The 18529-nt window shown below is 33.5% G+C and overlaps 1 protein-coding gene across 2 annotated transcripts in view; it reads left to right on the plus strand.

Moving 5' to 3' along the window:
* The first annotated feature begins 4657 nt into the window (after nucleotides 1-4657).
* LOC140449714 (lipase 3-like) overlaps nucleotides 4658-18529 on the plus strand; it is a 109483-nt gene continuing 95611 nt past the window's right edge. For both annotated transcript variants that reach the window (XM_072543034.1, XM_072543035.1), the window contains exons 1-2: nucleotides 4658-4817; nucleotides 13529-13842. In XM_072543034.1, coding sequence (XP_072399135.1) covers nucleotides 4716-4817; nucleotides 13529-13842 — 416 coding nt within the window. In that variant the 5' untranslated portion in view covers nucleotides 4658-4715. The remainder of the gene's footprint in view (nucleotides 4818-13528; nucleotides 13843-18529) is intronic.

Here is an 18529-nt window from a genome sequence, read left to right on the forward strand (position 1 = left end):
ACTGTCCTCATCTGACACAAAAGGCTTTAAATCTTTAACATGCCACTTACCAAGGTCTGAACCCTTTAAATCTGATAAACGATATACCACTGGTGACAACTTTTCCTTGATGGTTGCTTCAATATACTTTGGTGCTAGTTTGGATATAAACTTATTGATAGAACAAGGCAAAACCTTATTTCTTTTCCAAACTCTATCACCCACTTGGAATTTGACTTCTCTTCTACATAAATTGTAACTTCTAGCGTTACGTTCATATCCTTTCTGAAGATTGCTTTAACATTTTTAAAAACTTTATCTAATCCTTTACCTTCTGAAGCATATGTTGTCACCTTGATTTATCTCAAGATTTTGATTCTGTTGATCCTTTTGATCAACAGCATAATAGTTTTAACTTAAGGGAACATAACGGCCATAACTAAGGAGGGCTTGGTTATATCCAGTCACTTCATGCTTTGCTGTGTTAATAGCTTGTCTAATGTTTGCTAAATTCTTGTCTCAATCTACGTGGTATTTTACATATGTACGGATTGCTGTACCAATGGTTTTATTGTTCCTCTCCACAAGATTACACTGTGGTACATAAACTGGGCTGAACCATACTTTCTAAACGTAATACCTATTACAGAACTCAATTAAGAGAGGATTGTTCAGATTTGAGGTATTATCACAAATCTTATATTGAGGAACACCAAACACGAAAAAAACATCATTTTCCAAAAGCTCAACAATATTCTTAGCCGTGGCCTTTCTCAAAGGATAAACTAACGTATATTTATTAAACCAATCAATAACTACTAATAACCAAGTATAAACTTGCAACAAAACAAAGGGACCTATAAGATCTATTGCAAGTATTTGCCAAGGAAACTTTGTCTCTTTTTGCTTACACATTTTATCTAATAGTGCATCATTTGGTGTCTTCTGAGCACCACAAACTTAAACACACAGCGCATCTTAGGCCAATAATATATTTCTTGTATATGGGATAAAGTTTTGTAATATCCAAAATGAGCACATGCAGATGGCTCATGACAAGATTCATTATCATTATCATCATCATCGTCTAGCCTTCATTTATCACGTCCAGTGTTGGACATAGGACTCTTAAACTCCTCCATTCTTTGCGATTTTGTGCTCTTTGTTGCCAATTTTTCGTAATACGCCTGATGTCGTCAGCCCAACGTGAAGGTGGTCTTCCTCTACTACGTTTGTCTGCTCTTGGCCTCAAGTGTGTAATTTTACTCGTCCATCGTGAGTCATGCATTCTCGCTACATGGCCTGCCCAATTCCATTTAAGTTCCGCTATGCGTTCCACAACATCAGCAATACTCGTCCTTCTTCTCAGATCTTCGTTTCTTATTCGGTCCCGCAACGTCACTCCCAGTATAGACCGTTTCGTTTGTGTCTGTGCCATTCTCAATTTCGAAGCCGTAGTCTTGGTTAGAGTCATAGTTTCCGCCCCATAGGTCATGACCGGTAATACGCATTGGTCAAATACTTTTCTTTTGGGGCTAATTGGTATGTTGGCCCTAAATGTGTCTCGCAGTTTTCCAAAGGCTGCCCACGCTAAAGTAATTTTCTTTTTTGGATTTCGCATGTTTGGTTATCCCTGCTAATTCTTATTTCGTGAGCCAAATACGTATATTTCTCCACCAGTTCTACCACTTTGTTTTGAATAGTTAAATGATTATTGAGTACCATATTTTTGTCATAAACTTAGTTTTGGACAAATTCATTCTGAGGCCCACTTTCGAACATATAAAGTCCAATTCATTTACCATATCTGTGGCTTCTCCTAAATCATCTGTGATAAGAACAATGTCATCTGCGAAACGGAGATGGTTACGTTTTTGGCCTTCTATTGTTACTCCTCTGTGGTCCCAATTGACCATCTTAAAGGCGTACTCTAATGCCGTTATGAATAATTTCGGTGACAATGTATCTCCTTGCCTTATCCCACGTTTTATTTTTATTGGTCGGGTTTTATCGTGTATCTTAACAGTCATAGTGGCATTTTTGTAAATATTGTAAATACACTATACCTATGGTCGATCCTGCTGTCATTCATTGCTTCTATAAGGCTGTCTATTTCAATCGTGTCGAACGCTTTATGAAAATCTATGAAAGTGAGGACAAGAGGTTTGTTGTATTCTATAGATTTTTCAATGAACGTCTTTACTGTATGGAGGTGATCATTGGTAGCATAATTTGATCGGAATCCTGCCTGCTCTCTCGGTTGGTAGAAATCTAATTTTCTCTACAATCTTGATGTCACTAACCTAGTAAAGAGTTTGTATATGTGGTTCAACGGGCTAATAGGTCTATAGTTCTCTAGGTCCGTTCTATCTCCTTTTTTATGTAGACGAACGGTAAGAACAAACTTATAAACAAAGTCATTCTCCACCTTCCACTGTGGAATATCAAGAGGGGATCGAAGTATCTTTGATCTTAAATTATCGAACCAAGGGTCTATTCTATCTACATCGACCTCTAAGTAACTAATCTCTTGGGTATTTTCGGCTGGGTCATTGGTGTGAGCTCGCGATAGAGCATCAGGGATTAAACGAGATTTTCGTTTTCTATGAATTAAAGCAAAAGTGTACTGTCTTAGGCGCATATCCCATCCGGACAATTTACCAGTAAGATTGGAAAATTTATTTAACCAGGAAAGTGAATGGTGGTCAGTAATGACCAAGAACTTGACTCTTTCGATGTAACCTCGAAATGTTTCGACAGCAAAGATCACTGCAAGACATTCTAACTCTGTAACTGAGTAATTTCTTTCAGCTCTAGAAAGAGGTCTACTAACATACGCTATGACCTTTTCTTCACCATCTATAGTTTGTGTCAAAACACTATTAAGACCGGTGTCAGATGCATCACATTGCACAACAAAGGAAAGATTAAAATTTGGTTGGGCTAAAATACTGGCAGAAATTTAATTTTTAAAAAGACTTGTTTAGCTTCACTTGTCCAAACTACAGGTTGTTTCTTTTTGCAATGACCTTTAAGCAGATTATTTATAGGGGAGACTAAACTGGAAAAATCCTTGATAAAACGACGGTACCAAGAACACATACCGATAAATCTTTTAATTTCAATAGAATTAGTTGGTCTCGGATAATTGACGATAGCAAGGATTTTTTCAGGGTCTGCCTTCAAAGAATTATTGCCGACTACATAACTAAGATACTTTAACTCCGACTTAAAAAAGTCACACTTATCAATGTTAGTGGTCAAGTTTTCTTCCTTAAGCTTGTCTTTAATGATCTTTAACAGTTCAATGTGTTTCTAAAATGTTGCTGCAAATACTATAATGTCATCCAAAAAACAAAATATGTAGGGCTCGAATTTAGGTCCAAAAATAGCATCAACAAGCCTTTGTTAAATCTGTACACTATTTTACAAACAAAGGAGAACAGAAGTGAACTGAAAAGAACCTCTACCGGAAACATTGAAGGCTGTCTTTTTCCTTGAGTCAGAATAAAGCGGGATTTACCAAAATGCTTTTTTCAAATCAGTAGAGCTAATGCATTTAGCTCCTCTAAGTAATGAAAGAATTCTGTCTATCTGGGGCAAAAGATAAATATCATGAACGGCAACCTCGTTCAATGATTGCTACTATTACTATCGGTTTACAGCATTCTCCGACGCCTTCCGACTCCTTACCGCCATTATTCTCTATTTATTCATAGGCCTAGAGGGATTTCTCTTTCCTCTAGTTCTTTTTTAATTACATCTCTACAGCTTCTTCTTCGTTCAATGAACGACCATCAAAACAAAACTAATATTCTCCTGACTTCTTTTTTACTAATACTACTGGACTTGACCATGGTGATTATGCTGGTTCGATTACTCCTAATCTTAATATTTCATCTAACTCTTTATGTAGTGTTTTATTTATATATGGAGACAAAGGATATTTCCTTTTCTTAAATAGTTTAACATCACCTGTGTCAATAACCATTTCTACTTGACTTTGCATTATTCCTTTCAGCGGTAGACAATAAGTTTACAGAATACAAAGTTTCTGTTTTATTCTTCCTTCGGGAAGAATGCTATGTCCCATCCTCGAAGTTTAATAACACTGAGAATTCATGCATAAAATTATTCCTCAAAATAAAGTTATTAGGGACAGAAGGTACGACAAAAAAATTTACCGTATGACAAACACTATAAGCCTCTATTGGAAGATCAATAGTATCAACAACTGATTTATTGGAACAATCTGCCAAGCAGATATATTTAGTAGATGTGGGATTATATTTAATTTCTTGAGAATCCTAAAAAATTCAATTTTAGAGGCACCCACGGCAAATGTAGAGCAACCGCTGTCAAAAGAACTACAAACTTTTTAGAGAAAATGGAAATACTAATATGAGGATGACTGTCAAAATCTTTCTTCTCAAAAATTGGGTTTAATTTAATTGTCGGTATTAGATCTATTCGAAGTGCAACTGCCGACTGGCTGTTACATTTTTACATCTCTTAATATCTACATTTTATTAAAGCAAGTTGACTTTAACCGTAATATTTTAAAGTGTAGAATTTACTGTTTCTTTTTGTACAATTACTTAAGGACCACCTTGTATAATCAATGAAGTTGTTATTTTGCAAGGATACTATTCTGTTAATTATTAAAGCATTACTGCAAGCTAATATTGTCGCAGAGTACATAGATAACTTGAGTGTAGCGATTAGTCGATTGTAAAATGCTAAAATATTTTATCATTATTTGCAGCACATTACAATTAAACTTTTTATTTGCTGAAGCTTTTGATTTTCAATTTCATCCTGATAGCAGATTGTCTATAGTAAGTATGGGTATTTTTTGATCATTATTTCTATTTGTCATAAATAACAACTAAACAATTTTATATTTTACAAGTTATACTATTAACTCAATTTATGCTATAAATAAAACTAATTGATTTGTTAGGCTTAATCTCCCTAATGTTACTACTACCAGTGAAGGGTTCTTATATTTTTTACGTCAACTGGCTGAAATTTCTTAAATCTTTGGATAATTTAGTTGTACATTTGTTTTGTTTTTTAATGTTAATTATTAGTATTAGTATATATATATATATATATATATATATATATATATATATATATATATATATATATATATATATATATATATATATATATAGTGGCCCAAAAGTCTGGAAACGGCCAATTATCTCGTAAATTGCTAGTCATAATTATACAAAATTTGAGGTACAAATATTTTGCGATATGGAGATTCCATATTTGATATTTGCAATGTTGCCAGATTTGCCATTTCTCTTATATTATTAGTAACTTTGGTTTTTCAAATTCGTCACCCTGTTTATTCAGTCACTATTGGAATCTCCTATTCAATACGAGTTCAACCATATAACACTTATGATTTTATGTAGTCTTATTTTATGTAGATTTTATTATTTTATGTTATTGTTGCTCTGTTTCATCATCACAAATACGATGAAACATTGACATAACTGTATTCTGTGTCATTTTTCATCTGGATTTGGAACACCAACACTTATTAATGCTCTCTTAGACAAGAAGAAAAAAAGACAAAAAATGTGGATAATTGGTTTAAAAAAAAAGAGGAAAGGACTAAAGAAATCTGGACAAGGATATACTTCTAGAACAGGAAAACCTGTAGCTGCCAAGAAAATGGGACCTGTGTGTACCGACAAATGCCGTTTGAAATGTCCAAATAGGGTATCTGAAAAGCTGAGAGAGACACGGTTTTAAGAGTATAGGGCATTAGGGTCCTTGCAAAGACAGCGAGATATTTTAGCTTCTTGTATTCAGCCACTTGAGTTGAGCTACCGACGTATTTCTACATCAAAAATTAGTCCCAGAAATACAAATTGTACATTTTTCATTATAGGCAAGAGAAAACAAGAACGGTTATATAAAACGTTTTTCATTAATATTTTGAAATAACTGAAAGAGCTATTCGCTCTATAATTAAAGCAGTTTCAAGTGAAAAAAAAACTACTATTATATCGGAAGATAAACATGGGAAGCACGAGAATAACAAGAAAATAAGTCACAAAATTTTGGATTCTGTTCGTAGCCATATAAATTTAATTCCGAATTGAACTATCTTCGAAGTGATTCTTTGAGGCAATACATAGACGGTGGTTTAATTATTGCGGATCTTTACAGAAAATATATAAAGAAACGAAAAGAAGCAAAAGAAGAGGAGTAAGCAACCTACGATTGTTATACTCGTATTTTCAGCAGAAGAAAAAGAAAATATGCAAACAGCAATTATCCATTGCAACCTTAACTCTGCGTTAGTGTGCCTAGATAAATTAGCACGAGAGGTGTTCCGGGGTATATCATACCCCAAACTAAACTAACGCAGGAAGTTAAAATTTTTAAATTTTTAAATTTAATCATTTAAAATGGTTAATCTTGGTTTTTTACTTATTTATGATTCAAATAAATTAAATATGGTACTGTAAACGTCTTATATTTAAATGGTAAACATGATTTATCCAACATATTGCAATTATGCTAAACAAAAAACACGAGTGAACAATAATACACTCAGATATTATGAAAAATTTTATTAATCACACAACTCTTAAGAAACTTATAGCGTAAGTGTCTAAGTTCAAATTGTCTCAATTTTAACACGTCATTATTGCGTGTTCCAAACAAATTGGAGTATCACATCGCATGCATATGTAAAAAGTCTCCCTATCTTTATTTCTTGGACAAACAGAACATCTACTGCTTGTCCTACGTCGCTTAGGTCCCAACTGATGTACCTCTGGTTGCTGATTATCACGTAGTAGTCGACGCAAGGAAGGGTTTTGTCTTCATTGTTTTCGAAACTCAGAAATCTGCTGCACACCCAGTTCCTTCAAAAAAATTCGTCTTTTTAATTAATTGTTTTTTGTATTTGTTTTATTTGTAACTTGAGCATTCACTTCAGCTGTATTCAAAAATGAAAAAAATAGTTTCAAAGTCCAACGACGACTATTTCTTGATACGCTGTAATTAGCAGATAGCTCATCCAATGTGTCTACACCGCCTTTGGTTGAATTGTAAAAGTCGATATTTTCAGGTAAATTCTTTTCACCAGTTTATCCAATTATAGTATCATCATTATACAATGTAGAAAAGAGGATTACATTTTTTTACTTTTTGGCACATATGAGACAGCCGTTATATCTTCTTTGAAGGCAAATTTTGAACTGCAAATTTCTCTTCCTTGTGTGTTCAGAAGTTCTGTTAGAATTTGCCTTTTGTGCTTCCTAACTGTCCCAACCGATGTAAGATGATGAGTCTGAAGTAGATTGATCATGAGCGGATAACTGGTAAACCAGTTATCGAAAGTAATCTTTCGTTTAGTACCAGAAACTGGTCCAATCAAACGTTCATCTATGTTTTGCGGATTGTTACTTTGTCGAAAAGGTCCTTCTGGCTGGGTGCCGACGTAAACTTACATGATTAGACGGTAGTAAATTTTGGTATCCACTAGCGCAAATACTTTTAAGTCATACTTTGGATTATTCGGTATGTATTGAAGAAATGACTGTAAGACTTGGTATATAGTATATCTTACAGTTAACAACGAGTTGATTAAATATACCTCTAATTGCTGCCAATTTATCGATCTGTTTCCGTTCTACTTTATTTTGCACATTGTCGAATCGCAAACATTGCTACAAAATAAAATATCTTTGTTGTGACGTTTTTGTTCGAATGATATCAATACCGCTGCCATCAGTATTCCAAAGATCTGAAATATTTTGTCGCTTTACCTTGTAAAGTCCCGTCAAATAGAGCAGGCCTATAACAGCTTTGATTTCTATTTTGTCAGTCTCTTTGACTAAATACTGATGTCGTGCATCGTACCGTGGGGCTTTCGTCGCTAATTTTACATTTGTATAGTCAACAATGTCATCTAACATTTCTTCTGTAAAGAATAACAACCAAACATCAAGAACACTCTGCTTTTCTCGTGCTATTCCTTTTACACCAAGTAAATATGTAATCAGATTGTCTGAAATTATTCTCACTTGTTTTTTTTTGGAAGCTTGAACCACTTTGATTTGTCTTTATCTAAAAAGTATCTCTTACCATTATTCTCACTACCACTTTCTGAACCAGTTAAAAATTCACTTTCTTCTTCAGCCTCCACTTCTTCAGAATCCTCCCTTTCGGATGCTATTTCACCCTAAGCCCCTTCTTCCAATATGATTGATTCTTGACTTTCTAATGCTGTTTGTTCTTCCTCAGGTTCACTATCAATGAACGATTTATCATCGTCAGAAATACTACCAAACTTCGCCCATAAACGTTTTAACCCTTCCTGTTCTTGTTCGTAAGACATAATGATTCTATAATTCAGTATCGCTGAAAGAAAAATAAAAATCATAGTACATCTTAAAAAAATATAAAAAATATCATGTAAATTTACCTCTACAACACAAAACAACTAAAAGTTACAACTAAAGTGTACCGGGGTATCACACAGCCCAACCGTCTTTGACCAACTCCTAATTCAAACTGAAATTGTATGTACATGTGGTAACAAGGTCATCGTGAGAAAACATGTACAAACTATAGCTACTAGGCACTAGAAGGAGCTATTTCATCTACTTTCGATTTTATAGAAATAAAGTATGCATATAGGAGTACCTGGAGTATGCAGGGGTGTGGTATACGCCAGAACACTAACCGAGGGTTAAGTACTTTGTTTCCTGTCTCTGTCGATGAAAGACCGAGAATATTCACTGCAAGTTATTCAAAAGCCCTCCGGAAATCTATTGTGTGAACTTTGTCTCGAACTTTGGCCAGTGTTCTTTTGACACCAAAATGTACCCCAGAAAGGCTGCTATGAAGTTCTTGTAACACACTTTTAATGTCTGATTTTGGCAGTACCACTTACTGAACTGTACGTACTCTATCGGGAGTTTCCCACTTCCGATATAATAAACTATTGAAAAGATACAGAAATTCTTATTTAACCCAATATGGCTTTATTGTTTCACTGTATCTAGTAATTTCCTGTCAAATGGGTCTTACTCTTTTGTTAAGCCAATTTCGTATAACTTTTAAGTCATTATTTTTCTTTTGGCTCTTTTTAAGTTTTTTCACGGAAGTCTAATCATTGTCTTCTTTTTGTATTATTATTAAGGGTTACCCTTTTTGTATTAAGGGATAACTGTGGTTACTTACTTCTGCGGTTACGTTCTCTTTTTCTTCAAGTCTTTTGTAGTGCTGGTCGTCTCAAATAGGGTCGCCTGGCAAGAATATCGGAATTGTTATGGAGATTCAAATTTCAAAATACTACATCGAAGTTACACAGTTGAAGTATAAAATGTCTGTTATACAGGAAAGTATAAAAGTGTTCTAGGGCTTTTATAGTAACTAGGATCTCTTTTTTGGCAACGTCTGATTTCACGAAGGGTTACGGTACCTGACCTGTAACCATGAGGTTTTTTATATCGTCCACTAGCAGGTGCATTCTTACGGGCAGTTTTTTTGCCAATCGTTTACGTGGTGCTTTACCACCGGTGAATTTTCGGGCTGTTTACTTTGTACATGCCCTTATTTCCGCGTATAATGCTAAACATGACGTTGTAAAAGTAGTTTTCGGATAAGTAACTCAGAACTTTTCTTCGAGGTGACACTGACTTTAAACTTGTTCATTCACGGGTCCAATAGTATTTTTAGTAGGACTATGTGACGGACTTCTAAACGTCGATCTGAGCGACCTATTAACCTCAATATTTGATTCTTATGTCCTTGTCTGGGATTGGCTTCTGCAATTATTTTTCAAATGCCCTATTCTTCCGTAATTAAAACATACGTTTTAATTTTAAGATTTTTGAAAATTTTGAAGTATACTCAACGTCTGGGATAATATAAGTTGTTGATTATCTGCCGTTGTAACTTCTTCATTCTCTCGAAATCTTATTTGTTTTGTGACGTTGTATTTTTTTAATATTACACTACTTAATTTAAACTATAACTGTTACAAGCTGTCAACGTTTATATATATATATATATATATATATATATATATATATATATATATATATATATATATATATATATATATATATATATTGTTATGGATCAATTGTATCGATCAGAAATAGAATAAAGAGTTTTTTTATTATTTTAATATACCGCGGGCATATAAGTTAAAATACAACCCTGTACTTATTTGTAATAGTTAGAATAAGAGAAAACATTGTTCCGTGACGGGACCCTGACGAGTTTTGATGAAAAACTGAGTGAATAGTGAAAGGACAATGGAACCCGTATAATTATAGATTTAGGAATAAACTTGTAATTGTATTTTGCGGTGGGCATTTTTTGAAAGTAAATAAGAATTAGATTTAGATATGAGATAACAAGAATATGGAAACCTATTTCTGTTGAAAAAGGCAAAATTGTTAATGGTTTCTGAAAAGTAATTTGAGTGAAAGTAGTTTATTTGTTTTAAATATCATGTTGGAAATTTTCTAAATCGAAAATAAGTGGGAAAGATGAATGCTTATGATTGGTTAAAAAGGAATGGTGGAAATGAGAGAGTTGAGAAGGTTGTCTGGGAGAGATTGAAAGAATTATTATGTTACCGGCAGACCAGAAGAGAAGACGTGTTTCCGTGTAGTCAATCTGAGTACCAGTGTTTTCGTTTGTTAGTGAAAAAGGTGGAAGCTGAGAGCAGATCAAAATCGAGAAGATTAATACCTCTTTTGAGTCTGCATAGTCCACGAGATATAATTTGAGAAAGAAAGGAGAATTTGTGAATAAAGAGTACCGGTCAAAAGAGGCTTGGGCTTGTGTTTACGGAGGAGTAGTTTGCTGGTATGCGGTTTGGATCGATGCTGAGAACGGGAAAGATTTGATGGTAGCCGGATATAATCAATCAAGGAAGGAACTGTGGTTTGATCGAGAGGAGACATCATTGGTGTAAAAAATTAAAGGCCAGTCAAGTAAATTGAATGAAAAAAAATTTTAAGATATTCTAAAGATAAAATCAAATATAAGCATACGAACTAAGATTCCAAGTTTCAAAGAGCTTTTTTGTGAATAAATTATATTTTTATATGGTCATTTTTTTTTAATAGTAATTGATTTGTATGACTCTGCATAAATTAGTGAATTAATTAATTAAATAATTGGATTAATTAAATTAGTGTTAATTAATAATAAAACATCATAAAGCAGATCACAACACTATATATATATATATATATATATATATATATATATATATATATATATATATACATATATATATATATATATATATATATATATATATATATATATATATATATATATATATATATATATATATATATATATATATATATATATATATATATATATATATGTAAAAGATATAATCTTTTAGCGAAAGCCGCTATCGCTTTATTAAATTAAATGGCCAAATATATAGCCTAGTAAGACAAATTCATTAAACTTCCCGTGCTCGAATCGGTATCAATAAAGTGTTATGATCATTTCGGCCTAGCCCAGCCTCATCAGACACTTTGGACTGATACAAATTCAAACTCGGAAAGTCCAACGAATGTCTCCCAAAACTTCACTACAACAGTAGTTAGCTACAAAGGCGCCACCTGCTTTGGCGGCCGTGAACGAGAACGATGTGATAATATCGTTTTCTGTATCCTCTGCGCTATGCGAAATGTGTAAAAGATATAATCTTTTAGCGAAAGCCGCTATCGCTTTATTAAATTAAATGGCCAAATATATGGCCTAGGAGGACAAATTCGTTAAACTTCCCGTGCTCGAATCGGTATCAATAAAGTGTTATGATCATTTCGGCCTAGCCCAGCCTCATCAGACACTTTGGGCTGATACAAATTCAAACTCGGAAAGTCCAACGAATGTCTCCCAAAACTTCACTACAACAGTAGTTAGCTACAAAGTCGCCACCTGCTTTGGCGGCCGTGAACGAGAACGATATGATAATATCGTTTTCTGTATCCTCTGCGCTATGCGAAATGTGTAAAAGATATAATCTTTTAGCGAAAGCCGCTATCGCTTTATTAAATTAAATGGCCAAATATATGGCCTAGGAGGACAAATTCGTTAAACTTCCCGTGCTTGAATCGGTATCAATAAAGTGTTATGATCATTTCGGCCTAGCCCAGCCTCATCAGACACTTTGGGCTGATAACAAATTCAAACTCGGAAAGTCCAACGAATGTCTCCCAAAACTTCACTACAACTAATCTACAACATAAAATCTAATACGTCTTGTATAAATAAAAAGTCAGACATAGATAAATTGAGCAACATTTATTGTTACTTACTGACAAAACATCAAAAATAAAATATAGATTTACTTTTACATATACACACCATAATACACCTGCATACAAAATATATGGCATACTATCAAGACAGATTTAATATACTACTTCCATTAATATAGTAGCAAGAACTCCTAATCCTTTTAATTACACTATTTTTGTTTTTTTTTTCTGTTCTCTATGGATCAGTCAAAACACACCATTAAAAGATGTCACTAACAAAATTTTAACTTTCCAACTAAATTTTAAAATGTATTTTGTCCATTATTTTACATGTTATATTTTATATGTGTGTTTTTAATGTTGAGGGTCGTAGCTTTACACCAATAATCTCAACGACTAGTAAGTTGTAATGACAATTTGAGATATGTTGTAAATATTTACACTTTCTTCTAATTACAGTGTCTTGAAGAAGGAATAAAAGAATTCCGAAAGCTCGACCAAAAGTCAAAAGAGTGTTTCTATAACATCCCGGCCAAACCTACTGACTGCAGCCCTAATAAACTGTGTTGTTTGTTTATATCCACATTCAATAATATCTAGTATTTCTTATATATATATATATATATATATATATATATATATATATATATATATATATATATATATATATATATATATATATAACCTATAGCTAAGATTTATACTATTACAAAAATCAATAATAAACTCAACAGTCTTTCGGGTTAAACCGCGTTAATTCTCATTACTCCGAGCTTTCGATGTCCTCTTTTATGTCTTCTTCATGGCTTTAGAAGTCTTACTCTCTCAAGCTTCCACTACCACACTGATCACTAATCAATGCACTACTGCCGCTGGGGATAGAGGACGGTTTATTTATTCTGTCTATGGTGACGTGGTTTGGGTATAGGTTGGCGTGGGGGTTAGGGTGGGGATTGACGCGGAGATTGGTGCGGGGATTGGCACGGGAGTTAATGCGAACATTTCTGACAGTGGAATTTTAATTCGCGGATGGAGCGGACAATATTTTCTTTATGAGAGGTCTCCATGTCGAAGGTAACCGTATGCTGTCATCTCTTTTATTGAGACAATTTGGCCTTTTTCCAATTTCTAGAAATAAAAACGTTATTTAACTTATTTTACTGTTAAATTTTTATTTGTCTCGTTTTAATCTTGTACTGATACCAATTGATCTTTTACTTTGTTATTCCTAAAACTCAATCACATACTTTACGTTTTGTATTTAGACTCAGACCTTAACAAAATACGGATATCCAGTTGAAATCCATCACGTAGTTACCGAAGACGATTATATTATTACGATATTCAGAATACCACATGGCAAAAATTTCACAAAAACTCATAAATATCCAGTAATATTGGTACCAGGAACATGCGGCTGCTCAGAAAACTTTATCGCAGCTGGTATAGACCATGGTATAGGATACTATTTATCGGATAGAGGATTTGATGTCTGGTTGACAAATACCAGAGGAAACCTCCACGCTAAAAAGCATAAGACAATGGACCCTGAGAAAGATAGAAAATTTTGGAATTTTGGGTAAGTTGTAAAACGTATAAAACTAATACAATAAAACTTTTACTAAGGTAACCTCGTCTTGAAATTCTAGTCCTTTTTTAAAATCCATTACTGGTAATGCCCCAACATCATCTTAACCCTTCACTGCATCATATTGGCTACAGCTATTTTTATTTTTCCATAGGTTTCCTCTATGTAATTTCCTCGTATATTTCTCAAGTTCTCGTTGATGTGCTTACTGTATGTAGATCTAAGCTCTTCATGTCTCAATAATGTTCTAGTGGTTATGTTTTTTTATTAGACAGTTTTTTAACCTTTGCCAATCGAAGCCTTACATTAGCGACTAGGGGGTTGTGTTCAGACGAAATGTCCGCACCAGAGTAAGCGGCCATTTTTTTTATATAGTTGCAGAATCTTTTGTTTATCAAGATATAATCAATTTTATTTCGTATCATATGACCTGGACGATCTCCTGGTGCTCGCTATGTATACAATCTTCTTGGTGAGAGTTGATACCACGTATTGGATATGACGAAATCGTGGTGATAACAAAATTCAATTAGTAACTCTCCTCGCTCATTTTTGTTACCCAGACCGAAATCACCGAACGCATTACCACACCTACCCCTACCAACTTTGGCATTAAAATCGCCAATTATGATGTTGATATCGTTTTTCTTTGTGACTTTTAATGCTTCCTTTATGTCTTTATAGTAAAGTTGTATAAATTTAATTTACGCAGCTAGTATAATAAACTAACTTAAGCAAAAGAAATTTAAAGCACGCTTTGCATGTTACATGTTATAGATTTAAAATTGGCATTAGTAACAGACTTTTGTTTATCTGCTTCTTTTTCTTTCATAGACATTGATTTTCTTTCAAGATGTTCTTTGTACTCTACCTTTAGTGCTATATTTTCCTCCATAGATGCATTCTGGTATTCACTACAAGTACCACTTTGATGCTTCTTTGGTTTAAAAAATGACATATTGTATTTTGTGCAAAATATTCTCCGGTAGGTCATTAGTAGGCTTACAGTTGCCCACTGATTTTCTCTGCATTTTTCCAGAAACAAATCATACATTTTCATAATGTTTAAATTCGTATCTAAGTACGATCTCTTACTTAATTTCCTTGTGTACTTTCAGTACTTTCAGTAACGGGAAAACTTTCTATGAGTTTCTTCACTCTAGTTATAATTTTTTCTAGACTTTTATTGGAGGGAGCTTTCTTGCCCCGTTGTCCACACCAGCATACTCTCAGTTTTCATTGTTATGTTGAACTGCATTAAGTCTACGAGTTTGTACTTCTTTTAATATTACATGCATAAGTATGAAGTCTTTTCGTCTCTGATATGTTAAGTTTCAATATCTTTGGCATAATAATTTGCGATCTTCCTCAGAAAATATTGTCGTACACTTGTAAAGACCCTTTGAACAATCTGCTGGCTGAAACATCTGGGACGCCTGTATTTTCCCATTGGCACTTTTGTACGTTTGACCTGTATTTCTCTTTTTCTTTTCAATATTTCTTTTTCACGTTGAAGATCTTGCAGTATTCCATCTACGCCTTTTTTGTGTCCTGTTTTTCATTATCTCGATCATGTTTTTTACTACCTAAAGAACCCTCGGTTTCATGTTCTGGTATGTAATCGCTGTCTTTGATTGAATCATCCGAATCGTAGTCTATAGTATCTTCTTCTGAACAGGTCTAAGAAGTTGACAGTGTAAAAAATTAAGAAGTTATATAATCAATAAAAAAAGTTACATGTGATAAGAGCATACCCTGTGAAAATTCATCTCTGTTCATCTCTCATTACTGCTGGTACTAAAGGGTGTTCGTCTGCCATAACAGCTGTAAATAAAGGATGTATCTAAAAAACTAAATATTTTTAGTACAAGGGTTGCCTTTTAAGTTTTTACAATCGAACAATAGAAATAAAAAATTGCCCTTACTCAGCCGATGTATCGCCCAATGGCTTTTTCTTGTTCCCCCCTGTCAAACAAAAGATGCACGGACACAGTGGCGGATCCAAGGGGGGGGGTCACGGGGGTCATGACCACCCCCAAAACAAAATTAAATATCAATCAAATAATCCTAAAAAAATAATTTAAAATCCATCAACCCTATAAGCAGAAAGTCAAGAGTTAAAATGATTCAAACTCATTTATTCTAGCGGTAAGTGTAGAATTATACGGAAGACTTTTTAAATTGCTCTTTAAAAAAATTAACAATTCTAAATACAGTAATACCTCGACTAAGACGTCCATGAATTCAGAGTTACGCGATTTTCAAATTTTGTCAATTTATCATTTGAGTGCCAAAGAATCGTTCGATTATCGATGAGATAGAATTACCATCCACACATTATTGCTCATTCAATGTACATGACACGACTTTTCGCACGAAATCCGCACATTTTTATTTTCTATTAGGTATTTCTTATCTTCAGTTTTGTCTACGAATTGGTTGTTTGTAATTTGAATATGTATTATAATTGTTGAGACTGTGTGCCACATTTTATAATTTATCTATAATAAATATCAAAGTGAATATTGTTGTTGCATTACCTCTGTCTGATACGTTAGTGAATACAAATAAAGGAACTGGGAGCTGCTGTCCAAGGTATTTGTGAAACTGTGGAACAGCAGTTTGTCTTAGTGATGTTTTAGGTACAACTGTATCACTTATTCGTCTTCTTCAGTCACCAAAATTAGTTTTTAAGTAGGCTACTGAGACCATAGAGGACACTAAATGCATTCTTCAAAATAAAAGATCAAATGCTGAATCCGTTTTTAGCAAACTTTACTCTGAAGTAAACAAATAGCTGAACAACTAGACGTTGAACTAAAGATGCCTTATATAGTTTCTCGTCAAACATGTTGTCAAAACCAATCTGCTAACTCTCGCGAAGAATATTTCCGAAGATCTATTTATTTACCCCTTTTAGACAATATCTTAACTGATTTAGAAGAACGACTTTCACCGAACGTTATAAATCTATTTAATCTTCGAGTTGTTTTACCTAAAATTGATAACACACCAGAAGATAAAGTTGCATTAAAAAAAATTGTTGACACCTTCCAGGATATTATTGGACCAACTACTACTTACTGCATATTCCACAGTAGAACAAGAGTTTTTACTGTGGATTCAAAAGTGGAAAAGAGTCGTACAAAATAATGGAAAACTTCCTAATTGTATTTTAGAAGTATTAGAAAACTGCGATATTCATGTATTCAAATACCAGAATATTTCTGCAAATATTAATTACACTGCCAGTCAGTGCAGCAACAACAGAGCGTTCTACGCTTAAGCGTCTAAAGACTTGGCTTAGAAATAGAACTTCTGCGGAAAGGTTAACTGGTTTAGGACTCATCAATGTGTATCCTGAAATTGCTCTAGATGTTGATGCAATCATAGAGCGATTTGCTAAATCGGATAGGCGAAAAGAATACATTTTTATAAAATTATGTAATATTTACTTATCTTATTCTTATAGTATTTTTAATGACTGAACTTTTATTTACCACTCGTTGTCGGCTGTTGCTGACAATTCGTGAGAAAAATTTCAATACCGAGTACAAAAATATTTTACTCACTTATAGCCTATTATGTCTAATTATAGAAATACCTATTCCTTAATTATATTATGTTTTTTGTTGAATAAATCTATTTAAATAAAACGCTGTTTACACTTATTCTTAAGGTTTCTTCTTCATTAGAGAAGGGTGCCTATAACTACAGCAAATTGCTCTCTATCTTGAGCTGTTCTTAGTATCGAATGTGTGTCCATGCCTGTCCAGTCTCTTACATTCTTCAGTCAGAAGCATTTTTTTTTCTTTTTGGACCTCTTTTTCATTCTACTTTCCCTTCCATTATGAGTCGTAGAAAGTTATATTTTCCTTCTCTGTAAATATATACTAGATAACTCGTTTTTCTGTTGTTTACAATATTTAGGAGTTCTCTCTCAGTCCTCATTTTTCTCAACACCTCGTTATTGGTCACGTGCTATGTCCACGAAATCTTCAGCATTCTTCGAAAAACACACATTTCAAAGGCTTCTATAAGCCTCAGACTTGTAATTCCGAGAGTCCATGTTTCCATTCCGTATAGAAGTAAGGAATAATAAATGTTTTTACAAATTGATATCGGATATCCAACGATAAGATAGAGTTTATTAGGAACGTTAAATACATTAATTAATGTTTACACTTACATTTAGTTATAGCATTTAAATTACTTAACTTTGGTTTATACTTATTTATCCATGGTTTATTCTTAATTCTGTAGCTATAGAATAGGTGGGTTTAAATTGTCTTTAAAATAACTAGTTTAAATTGACAGTCATTCCTGTTCTAGCACTCTAACGAGTAAGACGTGTGCCAAGTACAATTAAAATCCAGTTTGCCCTATCGGTAGTAATTAGTGTTTAATTTAGATTTAATAGTGTAATTTCGAAAAGTGATTTCTGGACAAGTTTTGTACGTATTGCTTTTGTTATATTATTAAATCATATAAATTATATTTAATTTATACAAAGTGCATACCAGAGACTGGTTTTACCAGTCTGCTGGTTCTTGCTGGCCATCCAATTCAATGGATTTTAATACAAATTTGGATAGCAAAATTAGTTAAAGAAGAGAAATAAAACGAGGTTACTGTCTGTATTTACATGGACAGTACAAATATAAACAATACTCCTACA

The sequence above is a fragment of the Diabrotica undecimpunctata genome, chromosome 9, assembly GCF_040954645.1.
Source record: "Diabrotica undecimpunctata isolate CICGRU chromosome 9, icDiaUnde3, whole genome shotgun sequence".
NCBI lineage: Eukaryota > Metazoa > Arthropoda > Insecta > Coleoptera > Chrysomelidae > Diabrotica > Diabrotica undecimpunctata.